Raw genomic sequence first — 19,479 nt, 5'->3', positions numbered from 1 at the left:
CTCATTTAATCCTCACAACTCATAAGAAATAGGTGCTATTATTGCTCTCATTTTGCAGATAAGGAAACTCTAGCAGAGATTAAATGATATGACTAGGGTTAGACAACTGGTAAGTTTAAGAGGTATTATTTGAACTATTCCTAAATCCAGAACCAATGCTCTATCCTGAGTGCTACTTAGTTATCTCTCCATGTATTTACAGGTACATTACATTTACAAATTAAATAACATATGTAAAGATATTTGCAAATTTTAATGGGCTATAATTACATGTTAGCTATTAAAATAATAGTAATAATATTTTCTTCTCAAGGTTATTGTGAGGATAAAGTGAGATTGTTTGTAAAATTCATTACAAACCTTAAAGTGCTACATTATATTATTATATGTACTTTACTCCCAAGAATACTGAGAGTGATTTTCCATATGTAAGTATCAGTTGTAAAGTTTATAGAAGAAAGGTATATAAGTAGTAGAAAAACAGAAAATCTTAATTGAATGACTAACTTTACAATTTTTCTATGTAAATTTGACGAGTCACTTGCAGCCCCAACCATGAAAATGTGCTTATTTTGGTTGGTGTGAGTACTTATATAAGATATACGCGTAAATATCATTTGCAGATTCCTAGTGTGTAAAATTCTCACATTGAAAAAAATTTTTGTAAATAATCTGCTCACTTATTGCTTCTAGTCTACCACTTGAATATTTTAATTCACTTAACCTTTTCAGGATTTTCTAATCTGTAAAATAAATTGATTGAACTAGATAATCTCTAAAGTTCTTCCAAGCTCTACATCCTATGAAGAAACCTGAATAGATGAGCTAGTTCATCTTCATCTCTCTGGCAAAACCACATGACCATACCAGAAAAAAAGAATCCTTCTTGTTTTGTTAGATTGGTTTTTTTAAGACTTCTAGACAAATTTCCATAGCCCCATACCATGTGATTTCTCCTTACATAAATCAATCAACAAGCCCATTCACATCCAAAAAAAGATTGCCTAAAATTTCAGATGTAATGGGATTCCATCCAAACAATATACTGCTTTACTTAGCTAAGCTTTTCATGTAATAAGAATTATTGCATGAGAAACTGTAGATTATGAGACATTGGATGAAAATAATGTTTATGTTTTTCTTTAAATCATGGCACTAAACTCTAGTGAAAATGAGACCAGATGTTCATAGAGAGGAAAATAAATTTGTCTAGTACATAATGCTATATATTATGTAATGTTATATATTGTGTAAAGATAGATTTCATAAGATCCTAGGGTTTAAAGCTGGAAGGGACTTTAGAAATCTGTTAAATTTGGTCCAAATGGTCACTCAAGTATCCTCTAGTTCTAAATCCTGTATTGACCAATTTGTAAGACAGATAAAAAAATGTAAAGACAGAGAATTTAATCAATTTGCACCAATAACACAGATACAGCTGCTACCTTGAATCCAAACTTGGCGCCAAATGTAGTGCTCTTTCTAAGACACTAAAAAAAATCCAAGAACTTAAAATGCAGGTTAAAAAAATTATGGTTATAATTACCTAAACTGAACTATCCAAAGACCATATGCCACTACAGATATAATCTATGATCAGTGTAAGCAGCTAGTGGTGCAGTGGGGCCAGAGTCAAGAAGTTCAAATCTAACCTCAGACACTTACTAGCTGGGTAATCCTAAGCAAGTCATTTCTCCCTGTTTGCCTCAGTTTCTTCATCTGTAAAATAAGCTAGAGAAGAAAATAGCAAAATACTCCAGTATCCTTGCTAAGAAAACCCTAAATAGGGTCACAACAATAAGGATTGAAATGACTGATCAATAATAACAATAATAACATGGCCAGCCATGGTCAGATACATGTTTATCTTCTACCATGCTCTAGAATTAAAAGTAATGTACAGGGAGATCTGAAATTCAAGTCAACAAATGTTTGTGCTAAGTGCTATGGATGCAAAGAAGAACAAAAACAAAAAGCCAGACCTTTCTCTTAAGGATCTTATAGTCTAATGGAAAGACAACAGGCAAACACCTAGGAACAAACGAGATAAAGAGTTAAGTGACAAAGGTGCTTGTACTGCCAAGAATCAAAGGAAACGGACAGAAAGAGAAATGATACTTTCAAAATGATGAATTTTAGAGAAAATGATCATCAGCACTCAAAAAAGTACAAATATCTTCAGGATATTATATTTCTGGAAGCAGAAGAGAGCTTTGTGTATTTTAAGACAATGTTTCAATAAAAGTAAAAAATGAAATAATTTTCTTGATTAGCTAGAATATTAATCTCAACACCCCCTTTCAGGCATTCACAAGATCCTAGATTCTGAGCTAGAAGAGACCCACAAGTCTTCTATTTCAATGTAATTCAGATCTTCTAATTTTCTGCGTATTCTGAGTCTGGTAAAACATCCTGACATATCAACTGAAGGCAAAGTCATGCCATTGGGTCCACTGGGGGGCACCCTGTCCTAGCTTGAATATATGACTGTCCTTTTCCTGATGACTTTAGCTGTTGGTTGTCCCTTAGGTCCAGAGCACCCAATTCATGGAATTCTCAGAAGTGGAGAATCAGGATGACTTCTACACTCTGGGTGATGGATACATCCATGTTCAGGACCAGCAGGGAGCTTATGTGATGTATGACTGTGCCTTACATGATCTGGAGGAACTGGAGAGCCAGCTACTGCTCGTAGTGAGCCATTACATTGAGAAAGAAAAAAGTAAGATGCCTGCTCAAAATCGAAACTTTAACTGCTTTCCCTAAAGAGAAGGATAAGATATCTCCTCTCTACAAAGATCAAATAATAGGCCCCTCGCCTGAGAGACAGACGGACAGAAACAGAGACATAGAGATAAAGACAGACAGAGAGAGAAGATGGCCAGGCTGGGAGAGGAGGGAATATAGAGACAATATCCAGCTTATTAAGTTCTATAATCTTACTAATGAGGGCTGGCTCAGCTCAGACCCAAAGTAGTCCAACTCAACAAGCACTTAGTAAACAATGATTTAGAATATAAGATGTAAAGAAGATGCCAATCTATATAGATAGGAGTTTTTATATAGGGAGTTCCTGTACCAATGCAATCATAGTTTCAGTCCAAAATATACATGTAAGACAGTGTGCTGAGTGTTGGAACACAGACAAAATGAAAAATAGTCTGCTTACATTCTACTGAAGGCAATACATGACAGATTAGTACCTATATAAACTCCTGGTGTCCTTATAGGGCTCCCAATTGCCCATCCTTCTGTTATATTACACATATAGGGTATATGTACATGCATTCTTTTTAAAGTTTTTTTTTTGCAAGAGTAGTTTATTTTTTTTGTTTTTGATTTTTTATTATAGCTTTTTATATACAAAACATATGCATGGGTAATTTTTCAACACTGACCTTTGCAAAAACTTCTGTTTCAACTTTTCCCCTCCTTTCCTCCACCCCCCCCAAAAGGTAGTCCCATACATGTTAAATATGTTAAAGTATATGTTAAATACAATATATGTGTACATATTTATACAGTTATCTTGCTGAAAAAGAAAGATTAGAATTAGAAAGAAGGTAAAAATAACCTGAGAAGAAAAAACAAAAATGCAAGCAAATAATAACAGAAAGAGTTTAAATGCTATGTTGTGGTCCATACTCCTTTCCCAGTGTTCTTTCTTTGGGTATAGCTGGTTCTGTTCATTACAGATCAATTGTAACTGATTTATATCCTCTCATTGTTGAAGATATCCACTTCCATCAAAATTGGTCCTCATATAGTATTGTTGTTGAAGTGTATAATGATCTCCTGGTTCTGCTCACTTCACTTGGCATCAGTTCATGTAAGTCTCTCCAAGCCTCTCTGAAATCATCCTGCTGGTTATTTCTTACAGAACAATAATATTATATAACATTCATATACCATAACTTATTCAGCCATTCTCCAACTGATGGGCATCCACTCAGTTTCCAGTTTCTGGCCACTATGAAAAGGGCTGCCACAAATATTTTGGCACGTACAGGTCCCTTTCCTTTCTTTAAGATCTCTTTGTGATATAAGCCCAGTATAATACTACTGGGTCAAAGTGTATGCACAGTTTGATAGCATTTTTGAGCATAGTTCCAAATTGCTCTCCAGAATGGTTGGATCTGTTCACAACTCCACCAACAATGCACCAGTATCCCAGTTTTCCTACATCCCCTCCAACATTTGTCATTATCTTTTCCTGTCATTTTAGCCAATCTGACAGGTATCTCATAGTTGTTTTAATTTGCATTTCTATGATCAATAATGATTTGGAATACCTTTTCATATGACTAAAAATAGTTTCAATTTCTTCATATTAAATTGTCTGTTAATATACTTTGACCATTTATCAGTTGGAGAATGGCTTGATTTCTTATAAATTAGAGTCAATTTTCTATATATTTTGCAGGTGAAGCCTTTATCAGAACCTTTAACTGTAAAAATGTTTTCCCAGTTTATTGCTTCCCTTCTAATCTTGTCCACATTTTATTTGTACAAAAACTTTTTAATTTAATATAATCAAAATTTTCTATTTTGTGATCAGTAATGATCTCTAGTTCTTCTTTGGTCACAAATTCTTTCCTCTTTCACAGGTCTGAGAGGTAAACTATCCTATGTTCTTCTAATTTATTTATAATCTCATTCTTTGAGATAATGAACCCATTTTGATCTTATCTTGTGTATGGTGTTAAGTATGGGTCAATGCCTAGTTTCTGTCATACTAATTTCCAATTTTTTCAGCAATTTTTGTCAAATAATGAATTCTTATCCCAAAAGCTGGGTCTTTGGGTTTATCAAACACTAGATTGCTATAATTATTGACTATTTTGTCCTGTGAACCTAACCTATTCCACTGATCAACTGGACTATTTCTTAGCCAATAGCAAACCACTGTTTTATAATATAATTTTAAATCAGGTACAGCTAGGCCACCTTCATTTGATTTTTTTTTTCATTAGTTCCATTGAAATTCTTGACCTTTTGTTCTTCCAGATGAATTTTGTTGTTATTTTGTTATTATTTTTTCTAGGTCATTAAAATAGTTTTTTGGGAGTCTGATTGGTATAGCACTAAATAAATAGATTAGTTTAGGTAGCATTGTCATCTTTATTATTTTTGCTCGACCTGTCCAGGAGCACTTAATATTTTTCCAATTGTTTAGCTCTGACTTTATTTGTGTGGAAAGTGTTTTGTAGTTTTGCTCATATAGTTCCTGACTTTCCCTTGGCAGATAGATTCTCAAATATTTTATATTATTGATAGTTATTTTTAAATGGAATTTCTCTTTGTATCTCTTGCTGTTGGATTTTGTTAGTGACATATAAAAATGCTGAGGATTTATATGGACTTATTTTGTATTCTGCAACTTTGCTAAAATTGTGGATTATTTCTAATAGAAATGGAAGAGGACCATGACATCAGGGAGGTGGGGTCATGCCATGCAAGTGAAGTAGATTTAGGTGAGGTGGGACTGCAAAGTCAGCAGTTTCACTTTTTCCTCTGGAGCCATATGAGTCCAGTGTCAAGATAACAGATCAGAATGATTGGAGATTGGGATGCAGTGGGAACCCTTGCCAGTTTGAGTGAAACACAGTTCTAGGGAGTAATCTTAAAGATTTAGCTCATAAACCCCCATTTGCTAAGTTCTTCCAGTAACAGTTATTCAATTGAGCCTTCTTCAGTATTAATCAACCAGCTTTTACGAAAAGATATTTCCAAAAATTAGGGCTAGCTAAGTGGAATAGTAGACAGAATAGTAGACAGAACACTGGGCCTGGAGTCAGGAAGATTAATTTTCATGTGTTCTAATCCAGCCTTACTAGCTATGCCTGGGCAAGTCACCTAATCCTGTTTACTTCAGTTTCCTCATCTGTGAAATGAGCTGGAGAAGGAAATAGCAAATTACTCCAGTATCCTTGCCAAGAAAACCCTAAATGGGATCACAAAAAATCATACATGACTAAAATGACTGTATAACCAACACATTTGCTGAAAAGGACAGTTAAAATATCCTCTCAAAATGAGGGCACACTTTCTACTCTGTACAGACTCAGTCCCTAATGGGAAATAGATTTAAACATGAAGTGATGAAACAAAACCATAAGGAACATATGGGGCCCAAGTTTTTTTTCTTTTGAGGAAATTCTACTGTGTTTACTCCTGGGTAAGGCATAATTAGTAAATTGGTAATTCCTTTGCTCAGTCATCCCAGTTGCTGGCCTAGGTTAAGCAGATCACCTCAGAAGCCTACTGCTTCTGCCTCTTCTAGGACTCTGGCTGTTGGTAGGACTTGGGATTGCTTTGATGGGTGTCTGGTCCAATGTTTACCTGAGTAACCCCTATCTAAAGTTCCTAATTCCTCTATGATTATGGAAAAATAAACACAAAAGAGGCAAAAGAAACAGATGCACTGTATATTCATCAAGAGATGATAGTTGTTCTATGACACAGACATGGTACTGATACCTAAACCAGGTAGATCGAAAACTGAGAAAGAAAACTATAGACCAATTTCCTTAATGAATATTGATGCTAAAATCTTAAATAAGATATTAGCAAATAGACTTCAGAAAATCATCCCCAGGATAATACACTATGACCAAGTGGGATTTATACCAGGAATGCAGGGCTGGTTTAATATTAGGAAAACTATTAGTATAATTGACCATATTAATAATCAAATTAATAAAAACCATATGATCATCTCAATAGATGCAGAAAAGGCATTTGATAAAATCCAACATCCATTCCTACTAAAAACGCTTGAGAGTATAGGAATAAATGGACTATTCCTTAAAATAATAAGGAGCATATATTTAAAACCTTCAGTAAACATCATATGTAATGGTGATAAACTAGAACCTTTCCCTGTAAGATCAGGAGTGAAACAAGGTTGCCCACTATCACCATTACTATTCAATATAGTACTAGAAACTCTAGCCTTGGCAATAAGAGCCGAGAAAGAGATCCAAGGAATTAGAGTAGGAAATGAAGAAATCAAATTGTCACTTTTCGCAGATGACATGATGGTATACTTAGAGAACCCCAAAGACTCTGCTAAAAAGCTATTAGAAATAATTCAGAATTTTAGCAAAGTTGCAGGATACAAAATAAATCCACATAAATCCTCAGGATTTTTATACATTACCAACACAATCCAACAGCAAGAGATACAAAGAGAAATTCCATTCAAAATAACAGTCGATAGTATCAAATATTTGGGGATATATCTACCAAAGGAGAGTCAGGAATTATATGAGCAAAATTACAAAACACTTGCCACAAAAATAAAGTCAGATTTAAATAATTGGAAAGACATTCAGTGTTCTTGGATAGGCCGAGCGAATATAATAAAGATGACAATACTCCCCAAACTAATCTATTTATTTAGTGCTATACCAATCAGACTCCCAAGAAACTATTTTAATGACCTAGAAAAAATAACAACAAAATTCATATGGAAGAATAAAAGGTCGAGAATTGCAAGGGAACTAATGAAAAAAAAGTCAGAGGAAGGTGGTCTAAGTGTACCTGATTTAAAGCTATATTATAAAGCAACAGTCACCAAAACCATTTGGTATTGGCTAAGAAATAGACTAGTTGATCAGTGGCATAGGTTAGGTTCACAGGACAAGATAGTGAATAAAAATAGCAATCTAATCTTTGACAAACCCAAAGATCCCAAATTTTGGGATAAGAGTTCATTATTTGACCAAAAACTCCTGGGAAAACTGGAAATTAGTATGGCAGAAACTAGGCATGGACCCACATTTAACACCACATACTAAGATTAGATCAAAATGGGTCCAAGATTTAGGCATAAAGAACGAAATCATAAATAAATTGGAGGAACATGGGATGGTTTACCTCTCAGACTTGTGGAGGAGGAAGGAGTTTGTGTCCAAGGGAGAACTAGAGACCATTATTGATCACAAAATAGAACATTTTGATTACACCAAATTAAAAAGTTTCTGCACAAACAAAACTAATGCAAACAAGATTAGAAGGGAAGTAACAAATTGGGAAAAAATTTTTACAGTTAAAGGTTCTGATAAAGGCCTCATCTCCAAAATATACAGAGAATTGACTTTAATTTATAAGAAATCAAGCCATTCTCCAATTGATAAATGGTCAAAGGATATGAACAGACAATTTTCAGATGATGAAATTAAAACTATTTCCACTCATATGAAAGAGTGTTCCAAATCACTATTGATCAGAGAAATGCAAATTAAGACAACTCTGAGGTATCATTACACACCTGTCAGATTGGCTAAGATGACAGGAACAAATAACGATGAATGTTGGAGGAGGTGTGGGAAAACTGGGACACTGATGCATTGTTGGTGGAGTTGTGAAAGAATCCAACCATTCTGGAGAGCAATCTGGAATTATGCCCAAAAAGTTATCAAAATGTGCATACCCTTTGACCCAGCCATACTACTACTGGGCTTATACCCCAAGGAACTACTAGAGAAGGGAAAGGGTCCTGTATGTGCCAAAATGTTTGTGGCAGCCCTTTTCATAGTGGCTAGAAGCTGGAAGATGAATGGATGTCCATCAATTGGAGAATGGTTGGGTAAACTATGGTATATGAATGTTATGGAATATTATTGTTCTATAAGAAATGACCAACAGGAGAAATACAGAGAGGCTTGGAGAGACTTACATCAACTGATGCTGAGTGAACCGAGCAGAACCAGAAGATCATTATACACTTCAACAATGATACTGTACGAGGATGTATGCTGATGGAAGTGGATTTCTTCAACATAGAGAAGAGCTAATCCAATTCCAATTGATTAATGATGGACAGAACCAGCTACACCCAGAAAAGGAACATTGGGAAATGAATGTAAACTGTTATTTTTACCTTCTGAATCCAATTCTTCCTGTGCAACAAAACATTCGGTTCTACACACATATATTGTATCTACATTATACTGTAATATATTTAACATATATAAGACTGCTTGCCATCTGGGGGAGGGGATTGGGGGAGGAAGGGAAAAAAATCTGAATAGAAGTAAGTGCAAGGGATAATGTTGTAAAAAATTACCCATGCATATGTACTGTGAAAAATGTTATAATTATAAAATAAAATTAAAAATTTAAAAAAAAAAAAAAGAGATGATAGTTGGTGGTAGATGAAGCAGTCTGCCCCTTTTCTACCTGGGAGTGTGCATAGCCCTTCAAAGCCCACACAGCGATTTGTTTAGAATGAAACTGAAAACTTTGAATTTCAAAATCCAAAGGTAAAGGGAATGTTTTGGATCAAATACTTTGGATTAAATATTTGGGTTAGGAAGGTGAAAATTGGCAGCTGTTATAGCTTTTTGGGGGACTGAATTGTGATTTTATTGGTATAAGGAATTCTCAATGAGAAGACTCCCTTTACCTATACAGATCAATATTTTTTCCTACCTTCTAATCTTAGAGAGCTGTTTGGGGTGCTGACTCAAAAGTTATTAAAAGTTACACAATCACTATATATCAGAGATGGAACTTGAACTCCAAGTTTTTTGCTTTTTTAAAATAACACTATTCTACACTGACTCTCATGCTACATTCTACAGCATTTTAATGATGACATGAATTCATTATGAGTAGTGGTGTAATCTCGGATAAATTGTGCAACCTTTTGGGACTGTATTTTCTTCATCTGTAAGTTAACCTTTAGCTATTAAAATCTGTTATTTTTAGTAGGCTTCAAGAGGAAGCCTCACATAGTAGATAAAGACTGACTTTCAGATTTAATAAGGCCTGGGATCAAGTCTTACCACAGATATATCCTTGTAATGTGAGTCTGGGCAACTTATTTAATCTTTTAATGCCTTAGTTATCTGGGGTTTTTAAAATTTTATTTAATTTTTAAAACTTCATTTATTTATTTATTCATTCATTCATCCATTCATCCATTCATCCATTTATTTATTTATTTATTTGTTTGTTTGTTTTTCTTAGTTATCTCATAAAGAATACAAATTGTACAATGGGTGCTGATCTCCACTGGTAAAAGGAGTTTTCTATATCAATCAAATCACAAACTTCAATTAACTAGCAATTCTGCAAATTATTATCTGAGTTACATGAGCAATTGAAATGACAGCCATATGTAATGTTAGAGGCAGGAAAGTTACTAATTAAGGATTTTCTTGCACTCAGATGTAGTTAATATTCACTGGTCCACACATCTTCTCTGATTTACTCTGAATCTCTACTGATACTGTTTGCATAGAGTTCTTTCCTCTAACAAAAAGTTAGTTCCCTTTTACTAGGACTAGGAATAATGTCATCTGGGGAAGACAAATGTTTTCATTTCTGACCAAATTGGTTAATGTCATTTTTCCTAATTAAATAATGTTTTAGAAATTCCTCTAAGAAATACTTACCAGGACATCTCAAAGAATTGGTTTAATTGGATCTGGCTTGAAACCACCTAGGCAACCTGGTTTTTGTTTTTTTTGTTTTTTTTTTTTCTTTCTTTCTTTTTATTTTTATTATAGCTTTTTATTTACAAGATATATGCATGGGTAAGTTTTCAGCATTGACAATTATAGAACCCTTTGTTCCAATTTTTCCCCTCCTTCTCACCACCCCCTCCCCCAGATGGCAGGTTGACCAATCAATACATGTTAAATATGTTAAAGTATATGTTAAATAAAATATATGTATACATGTCCATACAGTTATTTTGCTATACAAAAAGAATCTGACTTTGAGATAGTGTACCATGAGCCTGTGAAGGAAATAAAAAATGCAGGCAGACAAAATAGAGGGATTGGGAATTCTATGTAGTGGTTCATAGTCATCTCCCAGAGTTCTTTCACTGGGTGTAACTAGTTCAGTTCATTACTGCTCTATTGGAACTGATTTGGTTCATCTCATTGTTGAAGATGGCCACAACCATCAGAATTGATCATCACATAGTATTGTTGTTGAAGTATATAATGATCTCCTGCTCATTTCACTCGGCATCAGTTCATGTAAGTCTCTCCAGGCCTTTCTGAAATCATCCTGTTGGTCATTTCTTACAGAACAATAATATTCCATAATATTCATGTACCACAATTTAGTCAGCCATTCTCCAATTGATGGGCATCCACTCAGTTTCCAGTTTCTGGCCACTACAAAGAGGGCTTAGGTAATCTGTTTTTGACCAAAAATTTCCCCTTTACCTTTTTATTTCCTCCTTTAAAAAGTCCTCAGACTACTCAAAACTGTCCAGAACAGGTGACATATCTTCCTCCCTTGTCTTTCCCCTTTATTCACTGTCTCAGAACCTACCTGGATGGGTTATCTAGAACCCATCCTAGCTACTTGACTACTCACATGTTTAGATGAGATGTGAATTAAAAATTCTAATCATTATGATATGAAAATTTTCTAGGCCTTAACATTTGCTTTGTATCCTGAATTCCTCTAGGTCTTGTCATTTGTCCTGCCTCTGTATGTAGACACCCAGCAGATTCTTAGGCACTATCATCTGACCTGTTGATGTAATCTAGGGATCCCTGCACCTTGCCATCAGACCTGATGCTGAATGCTTAGAACTTCTGGGCTTTCACATTTTTCATTTTTCATATGAGAATATGAGCTCCTTGAGGGAGGGGACTGTCTTTATATGTGTGCTTAGTCCAGTGTCTAGTAAATGCTTAACAAATACTTTTAAATTCACTCATATGTTTTTAATTTAAACTTTGGATTTAGGCAATTTAACTAAAAGAATATCAGTTTCTCAAGAAATTGATTTACATAAACTTACACCAAATACTTTTCAGATATCTCCATCATTTTGTTGAAAGTAAAACATAAAATTAAAAAACCATACCCACCACTTCTGAAGAATAATTTCAGTTAACAAGAGGAGCTCCTATTTATCTGTTGCTTTTTCCTCTGTGGATGTCTATAACTATATGTATGGAATCCCTGTTGCCTGGTTCATTTTTTTAGTCATGTAAAAAAAATAATCAAAGACATGAGTTCAAATCCTGTCTTACTATTTACAGTATTACTATGGAAAAGTCAATGACTTCTCTGATCCTCAGTTTTCTTATTTATATGAGAGACTTGAATAAAATGATCTCTAAGTTCCTTTTGTACTAAATCTATTGTCCTATGATCTTAAGTGTTTGTTATCTTTTGATACAGTCACTAAGACAGAACTGAAAAACAGATGGGTATTTATCTATAATAATTACTACCTCAGTACTTTTCTACTCATTCCCCCTATCATCTTCTCTCTCCTAGGCCACAAAAGGGGTAATGAATCCAGGAGCAGCAGTCTCCCAGAATGGGCCCATGCAAGTGTGGATCGCTTTGCAATGCTGTTTGACATATGGACTTGGGAGACTACTCTTCTAGAAAACAAACGCCAGGTATTTCTCCTTTTTAATAAAGACAAGGAAATTTTAAAGCCACTATCATACTCAGGGTGTTTCCATCCCAAACAAAAATTCAAGAAGTTTTGGAGAGCTTTTCTTTATAAGGTAAAGTATAAAATGATCCAGTGTTTTGTTTTGTTTTTTATTGCAAAATTAAATAATTGAACAGTATGGCTTATATGTTCTTAGGGACTTATTTGTCATAGAGAATAAAACTTCAAGAATAAGATGGGAGGCTTGTTTCCTTTTGAAATTTTTGGCAAGTTTTTGTGTGGTAAGTGGAATGAGTAGAAGCCATGTAAGGTTTTAAGTGGCCTTTGAAAGAAGCCAGGAAAATAGAGAGTAGATTTGCTCCCAAAGACATAGACTACTCATTACCTTGTTTCCCAGATAGGTGTTTATAAGAAGAAACTTAGAGCTTAAAAAATTAGGACACCCTAAATCCCAGAAGTTATTTGATGATTATTGGACAAATTAATAAATGCTTTTTGGGAATAACATGCAGATATGAAGATTTGGGGGAAAATGTGGATGGTCACCATTAATTAGTGAAAGATCGCTGTCAGTCATTGAACATTTATTAAGTGCCTATTGTGTCCCAGGCTCTTTGCTACAAATAAAGGCAAATGATAGTCCCTGCCTTCAAGGAGCTCATGATCTAATGGGGAAGATAACAAGCAAATAAATATGTAGGGGCAAGATATGTGCAGGATAAATAGGAGATCATTAAGAAAGGAATCTTCCAGTGGGAAGTGAGGATATTAGCTGAGACTTGGAGGAAGCCAGGAAACAGGGATGGGGAAGGAGAGCATTTTAGGCATAGGTCACTGCCAAAGTCAGCCCTCAACCTGGAAGAAGCATCAAAGAAAAACAAATGAGAAACTTTGCTTCTCTGTGCTGCCTACTTCCCAAAAGGTAAAAAAGAATGTAGAATCTAATTCAAGGGAACACAATGAGATGGGAATATCCTTAGTTAATTTTTGCCCTTTCTGAAAAAAGCACAACTTCCTCCCCACCTCAGGTAAGGGCTTTAGCCAAATCTGAAATGGGAAGTGGTAAAGACCACAGCAGCCATCGAGAAGCAAGCCAAGCCCATCCTCAGCCAACCAAACACAGAGTGAATAATTGTATCTTTGTGGAAAAGAAAAGGCGGAGAGAGAGAGAAAGACAGACAAGAGAAAGGGCAGAGAGAATTTATGTTCTGGGGAAAATGGAGCTCAGTTTTAAAAATCATTGATCCCATTAAGCCATGAGGACATTTAATTCAATGAAGACAGGCTACTCAATCATCATTATTAAATATTATTGATCTCTTAATGGACTCAAAGCAGTGTAGTAAATGAAATGCTCTAAAAGGGCTGGCTCACCCAGTGCCTCACTTAACATCTGCTGATAGACCAAAGGATCTGTTTGTACTAAACCATCCACTTTCTTGTCTACTTCTCCCATAGTGACCCAGCTTCCTTATTTTGAAGGTTTGTTATAAATAGTTGATGATCTTTGATTTTAGAAAAATACTTTCTTAACTGTATATTTATTATCATAATCTGTGTACAGGAAACAGTATGAAATAGAAAGAGCTCTGCCCTTAAACTGGGGGACCTGAATTCCAATCCCAGTTCTGCCACTATCTGTGACTTTGAGGCAAATTTTAGCTATCTCCACCTCAGTTTCTATCTGTAAAATGAAGGGGTTGGATCTCTAAGTTTCTTTCCATGATACCATCCCTAGGATATTTAGGGATGAAAATACAAAAGGGTGTGAAAAATAAATTTTGTATTTCCAATTTACAGTTAAAAAGAGACAAGTTGAAGTTTAGGACCTGGAAAAATTTTCCTCATAATTGGGGAGATTCAGAAGTGGTTAGGCTTCTTCAGGCAGTGAACTCCTTACCACTGGATATCTTTAAACAAAAACTGAATGACTAATTGTCTAGCATGTAATGGAAGGAACTTTTGTTCAGACATAGGTTTGACTGGATGGTCTTGGGAGCTCTCTTAGGTCTGAAACTGGGGGAGTCTGTGTTTTTCCAGAACTGGCTTATTAGGGACTTAGCCTATAACCCTAGTCTTCCTAGACCCTGGCTGCACACAGCAGAGCTAACTGCCAGACTAGTCAACGGTTAGATTCAAAGGGATTATTAAAATGCAAATTAAACCTGATCCATGTTCATAAATCTTGAGAGTTAATTAATGCCAGTTAAAGAATGGAGGCAGGACTGACCTTAGGCAAAAATGCCAATCAGTTGTTTATCCTTAGTGAGCTCTCACCTCCCTTCTCAGTGCTTCTCTGTCTCTTTCTAAAGCTTTGGATGCAAGGTCTGTCATTGGAAATATGTGGGCGATTAAAATAAATCACAGACTTCAATTTTGCCTAGAGTTAACAATGGCCTTCAAGGAGGCCATAACTGCCAAACATCTACTTCTGTCCTAATTAGCCTTAAAGTGAGTTGAAAAATTACTGGAAACGGTCTAACTGCTTCCACTAATCCGATTCTGGATAAAAATATACCAAAGTGTAGAATCTAGCTTTCTAAAAAAATTCAGTTCAAAAAACCTTTTATTACTATGTAGTTTACAGGGTACTGCAGTGGATAGAGCCGAGTGCAGAGTCAGGAAGACTCATCTTCCTGAGTGTAAATCTGTCCTTGTACACTTAGTAGCTATGTGAACCTGGGGAAGTCACTTAACCCTATTTGCTTCAGTTTCCTCATCTGTAAAATGAGCTGTAAATAGCAAATCACTCTGGTGTATTTACCAAGAAAACCCAAATGGAGTCACAGAGATTTGAACAGGACTGAAAAAACAACTGAACAGCAAAGATTACAGTTCTAAGACCTTCAAGGAGGTCAAGACAAATCCCAGTCCTTGACCTTAAGTAGTTAACAGTCTTATAGGAGAGCAATAATTTTGTTAAAGGAGCCTTTTTATTAGCTTATTTATTATAAACCAGATCTAAACAGCAAAGAATCTATTGTAATGACTAGAGAGCCAGAAAATGCAGGTAAGTCTCAAGTCCTGCTTATGACTTTTAACTGGGCATGTGACCCTGGGCAAATCATTTTAAGTGAATACTTTCAAAACCATTCATATTACTTTTACAGTAAGTTTCTTGTTTTAATTTGTTTTTAAAAATATATTACAAAATAATATCTCAGGTCTAAGTGAAAAAAAAAGCAAAAGCCAGAAATAATAAACTTTTAAGGGCCTCTCAGGGGCCTGGATGATTCTGTAACTGTTAAATTGCAAAGAATATTCCAATCAGTATTGACAGAGGAATTTTCTCACATACAAAGTTTAGTCCAAAAAAAATCTTCTAAAATCGAAGATACAGTTGAACTTATCTCATCCATCATCTGCGCAGTGAGAGCATGGGGATAGGTTTTCTAATGTTTTCTTGGCAAAGATGCTAGAGTGATTTGTCATTTCCTTCATTTTACAGATAAGGAATGAGGCAAATAGGATTAAGTGATTTGCCCAGGGTCACATGGGTAGTAAGGGTCTGGGATCACATTTGAACTCAGGTCTTCCAACTCCAGACTCACCATCCTATTTACTGGACCATCCAGCTGCCCTCTGAACCCTTTAATGCCAATTGAGATAAATGGGCAGCTTCATAACTTCCCTATTTGTAATTGTTAAAGATATTTGTACAAGCAGCATAATTTCATAGTGTGACTATGGAATCCTGCTCTCATTCTTATTAGCTATATAGCCATAGACAAGTGACACAACCACAAGCCTCAGTTTCCCCACCTGTAAAGTGGGGATTTTTATACTGGCACTACTTAACTCAAAAAGTGATCGTGAGAAAAATATAAGAGCAAACCTTAAAGTGCTTTATTAATGTAAATTATCATTATAAACAGGATTTAAATTCCCCAAGCTTGCTGAGTTTTCTCTTAAAATATGTGTGTTTATTGAGAAAGGAAGAGACAATGTAAATTGATACTAAACAAACCCAACTTGTGGGAACAGAGAATTTATTTGTTCAGAATAATCAGGTGCTTCTGAGAGCTCCCTAGACCTCTCTGATGGCATCATACCCAAGCACAAATGTGTATATAGGGACTATAAAGGAAATTACAAGCACTAGTGTAGGTAGGTAGTGTGGGGGAGACTTTTCACCTAATAGGAGCTCATTTGGAAAGTTGAATATTATTCAAGGATTGGGCACATCCTGGAAGTTTATTATTTCTGGTTTTTGCTTTTTCTTCACTTAGACCGGAAAAAAATTTAATTATCACTTTTTTTTTATTAAAGCTTTTTATTTACAAAGCATATGCATGAATACTTTTTCAAACATTGACCCTTGCATAACCTTTTGTTGCAAATTTTCCCCTCCTTCCCCTCCCACACCCTCCCCTAGCTGGCAGGTAGTCCAATGCATGTTAAATATGTTGAAATACATTTTAGATCCAACATATGTATACATATTTATACAATTATCTTGTTATACAAGAAAAATCAGATCATGAAGGAAGAAAAAGAAAAACTGAGAAAGAAAACACAATGCAGGCAAACAGCAACAGAGAGGGTGAGAATGCTATGTTGTGTTCCATAATCTGTTCCCATGGTACTCTCTCTGGGATTAGGTGGCTCTCTTTGTCACTGCACAAGTGGGACTGGTTTGAATCATCTCAATGTTAAAGAGAGCCACTTCCATCAGAATTGATCCTCATACAGTATTGTTGTTGCTGTGTATAATGATCTCCTGATTCTGCTAATTTCACTCAGCATCAGTTGATTTAAGTCTCTCCAAGCCTCTCTGTATTCCTCCTGCTGGTCATTTCTTACAGAGCAATAATATTCCATAACCTTCATATACCATAATTTACCCAATTATATAATAATTATATAATTCTCCAATTGATGGACATCCATTCAACTTCCAGTTTCTGGCCACTACAAAAAGAGCTGCCACAAACATTTTTGCACATGTGAGTCCCTTTCCCTCCTTTAAGATCTTTTTGGGATATAAGTAGTAGCACTGCTGGGATCAAAGGGTATGCACAGTTTGATAACTTTTTGGGCATAATTCCAGATTGCTCTCCAGAATAGTTGATTCTTTCACAACTCCACTAACAATGCATCAGTGTCCCAGTTTTCCCACAGCCCCTCCAACATTCATCATTATTTGTTCCTGTCATCTTAGCCAATCTGACAGGTGTGTAGTGGTATCTCAGAGTGGTCTTAATTTGCATTTCTCTGATCAATAGTGATTTGGAGCACCTTTTCATGTGTCTACAAATAGTTTCAATTTCTTCATCTGAAAATTGTCTGTTCATATCCTTTCACCATTTATCAATTGGAGAATGGCTTGATTTCTTATAAATTTGAGTTAATTCTCTATATATTTTAGAAATGAGACCTTTATCAGAACCTTTAACTGTAAAAATGTTTTCCAAGTTTAATAATAGGTTTTTATTTTTCAAAATACATGCAAAGATAGTTTTCAACATTCACTTTTGCAAAACCTTGTGTTCCAAATTTTTCTCCCTCCCTCCTCACTCTCCTCTTCCAGAGAGCAAGTAGTCCAGTATAAGTTGAACACATGCAATTCTTCTAAACCTATTTCATCATGCTGCACAAGAAAAATCAGATGAGATACTATTTTGTAACACCTTTTAAAAAATAAAGACAAGAAACTTATTGTAAAGGAAATATGAATGGCTTTGAAAATGTCCACTTTAATTTACATGAGGTAAACAGAACCAAGAAAACAAGATTAATTTCAACAATGCAAATAAATGAAAAGAACAATTAACTACCACAAAACAATTATTATGACCAAGAGTGATCCTAAACAAGAAATATAAGGAAATGCCTCTTTCACTCCTTCCCAGGGGTGGGGATCCATGGATGGGTAACATTACACATGTCAGATTTTTCCTAATGTATTGAGCATTTTATTGAACAATTTACTGAGTACTGAGTGATGGGGGTGGTAGCCCCTTGATATTCCTTGTTTGATCTCTAACTTCCTTTGGGACTTGGACCTTTGATACAAGATCTGGTCAAACTAGTTTGGGCATTCTGAGCTGGCTGGGGTTTTACAGCCCCCATTCTAATCTGCTCAGATAGACCAAATGCCATCAGGAAATTCCTTTTCGGGAAGAGACTTCTGTCGGTCCCCAAAAGATAACAAGAGAATCCTTATCTTATTTACATCTCTCTCAGGCTGAATGATTGTGCTCTTGTATAAAACAGAGTCCTCAAAAATCTATTCTTTGCAAAATTGGCCTTGTACCTTGTAGCCATTTTGCCCACTGGCTCTCCGGTGTTTCCATTCTAATCAATAAAGACTTTGTTTCTACACAGCCTTAAGTAGGGAAATTCATTCACTAAAGGACCCTCCCTTGGGACTTTGGGAAGGAGAGAGATAATTAGACATCTTGAAAGGAACTGACCCATCTCGGGTAAGACCCTCAGTTTACTCCTCATCATTAGCAATTCAACCTTGCTGAATTTTTCTCCTTTTTTTTCTTTTTGAAAAAAAAAAGTTGTTTTTATAAGGTTATCTCTCTCAGAAGATTGGAGGTAGGGATGTGGAAGGAAAACTAAGCAAAGTAAAAATTAAGGATATAAATAAAATCTATTTTTAAAAAGGAACTATCCACTTTAACAAACTTTCCCCTGAGTATGTACTATACTAAGTAATTTTGCCTGAGTACTGGCCTTTGACCAAGCAGCCTGCACATACAAGTGACATTTGACATGCTGTGAAGCCTCCTTAGACAAATACCAGACCACAGGGAAAAACAGAAACTTTCCAGTTTGCAAATATGTAAGAGAGGCCTTGGAATAGAACTATCCTGTGGTTTTCATAAAGCCTCAGGCCTGTCAGGACAGAGTCCACAAAGAGTTTATACAAGGGCCCATCTCAGACTTTCGTTAAGTTGAGGTTGAAGGATTGAGAAAGCCCATATCATTTTGAAAAAGAAAGAGAGCTGGATTACTCTTCTCTGATAAAAAGGGTGTATCAAGCAGGGACCACTCATACCCCGGACTGAACCCTGGTTCCCCCCTCTGAATAAAAGAACAATGGGCCTTTTGTGTAAAAGGAGGTCAAGGAAGTTGAA

The 19,479-nt window shown here is 35.5% G+C and overlaps 1 protein-coding gene across 1 annotated transcript in view; it reads left to right on the top strand.

The window, feature by feature from the left end:
* Positions 1 to 19,479, top strand: part of LOC141566082 (uncharacterized) — a 207,149-nt gene that overhangs the window by 61,879 nt on the left and 125,791 nt on the right. Inside the window, exons 19-21 of the mRNA XM_074310125.1 lie at positions 2,530 to 2,722; positions 3,734 to 3,829; positions 12,265 to 12,392. Coding sequence (XP_074166226.1) covers positions 2,530 to 2,722; positions 3,734 to 3,829; positions 12,265 to 12,392 — 417 coding nt within the window. The remainder of the gene's footprint in view (positions 1 to 2,529; positions 2,723 to 3,733; positions 3,830 to 12,264; positions 12,393 to 19,479) is intronic.

This window comes from Sminthopsis crassicaudata, chromosome 4 (assembly GCF_048593235.1).
Source record: "Sminthopsis crassicaudata isolate SCR6 chromosome 4, ASM4859323v1, whole genome shotgun sequence".
Lineage (NCBI taxonomy): Eukaryota > Metazoa > Chordata > Mammalia > Dasyuromorphia > Dasyuridae > Sminthopsis > Sminthopsis crassicaudata.
Note: the sequence above shows the minus strand (reverse complement) of the source record. Positions and strands in the feature narration are given on the sequence as shown.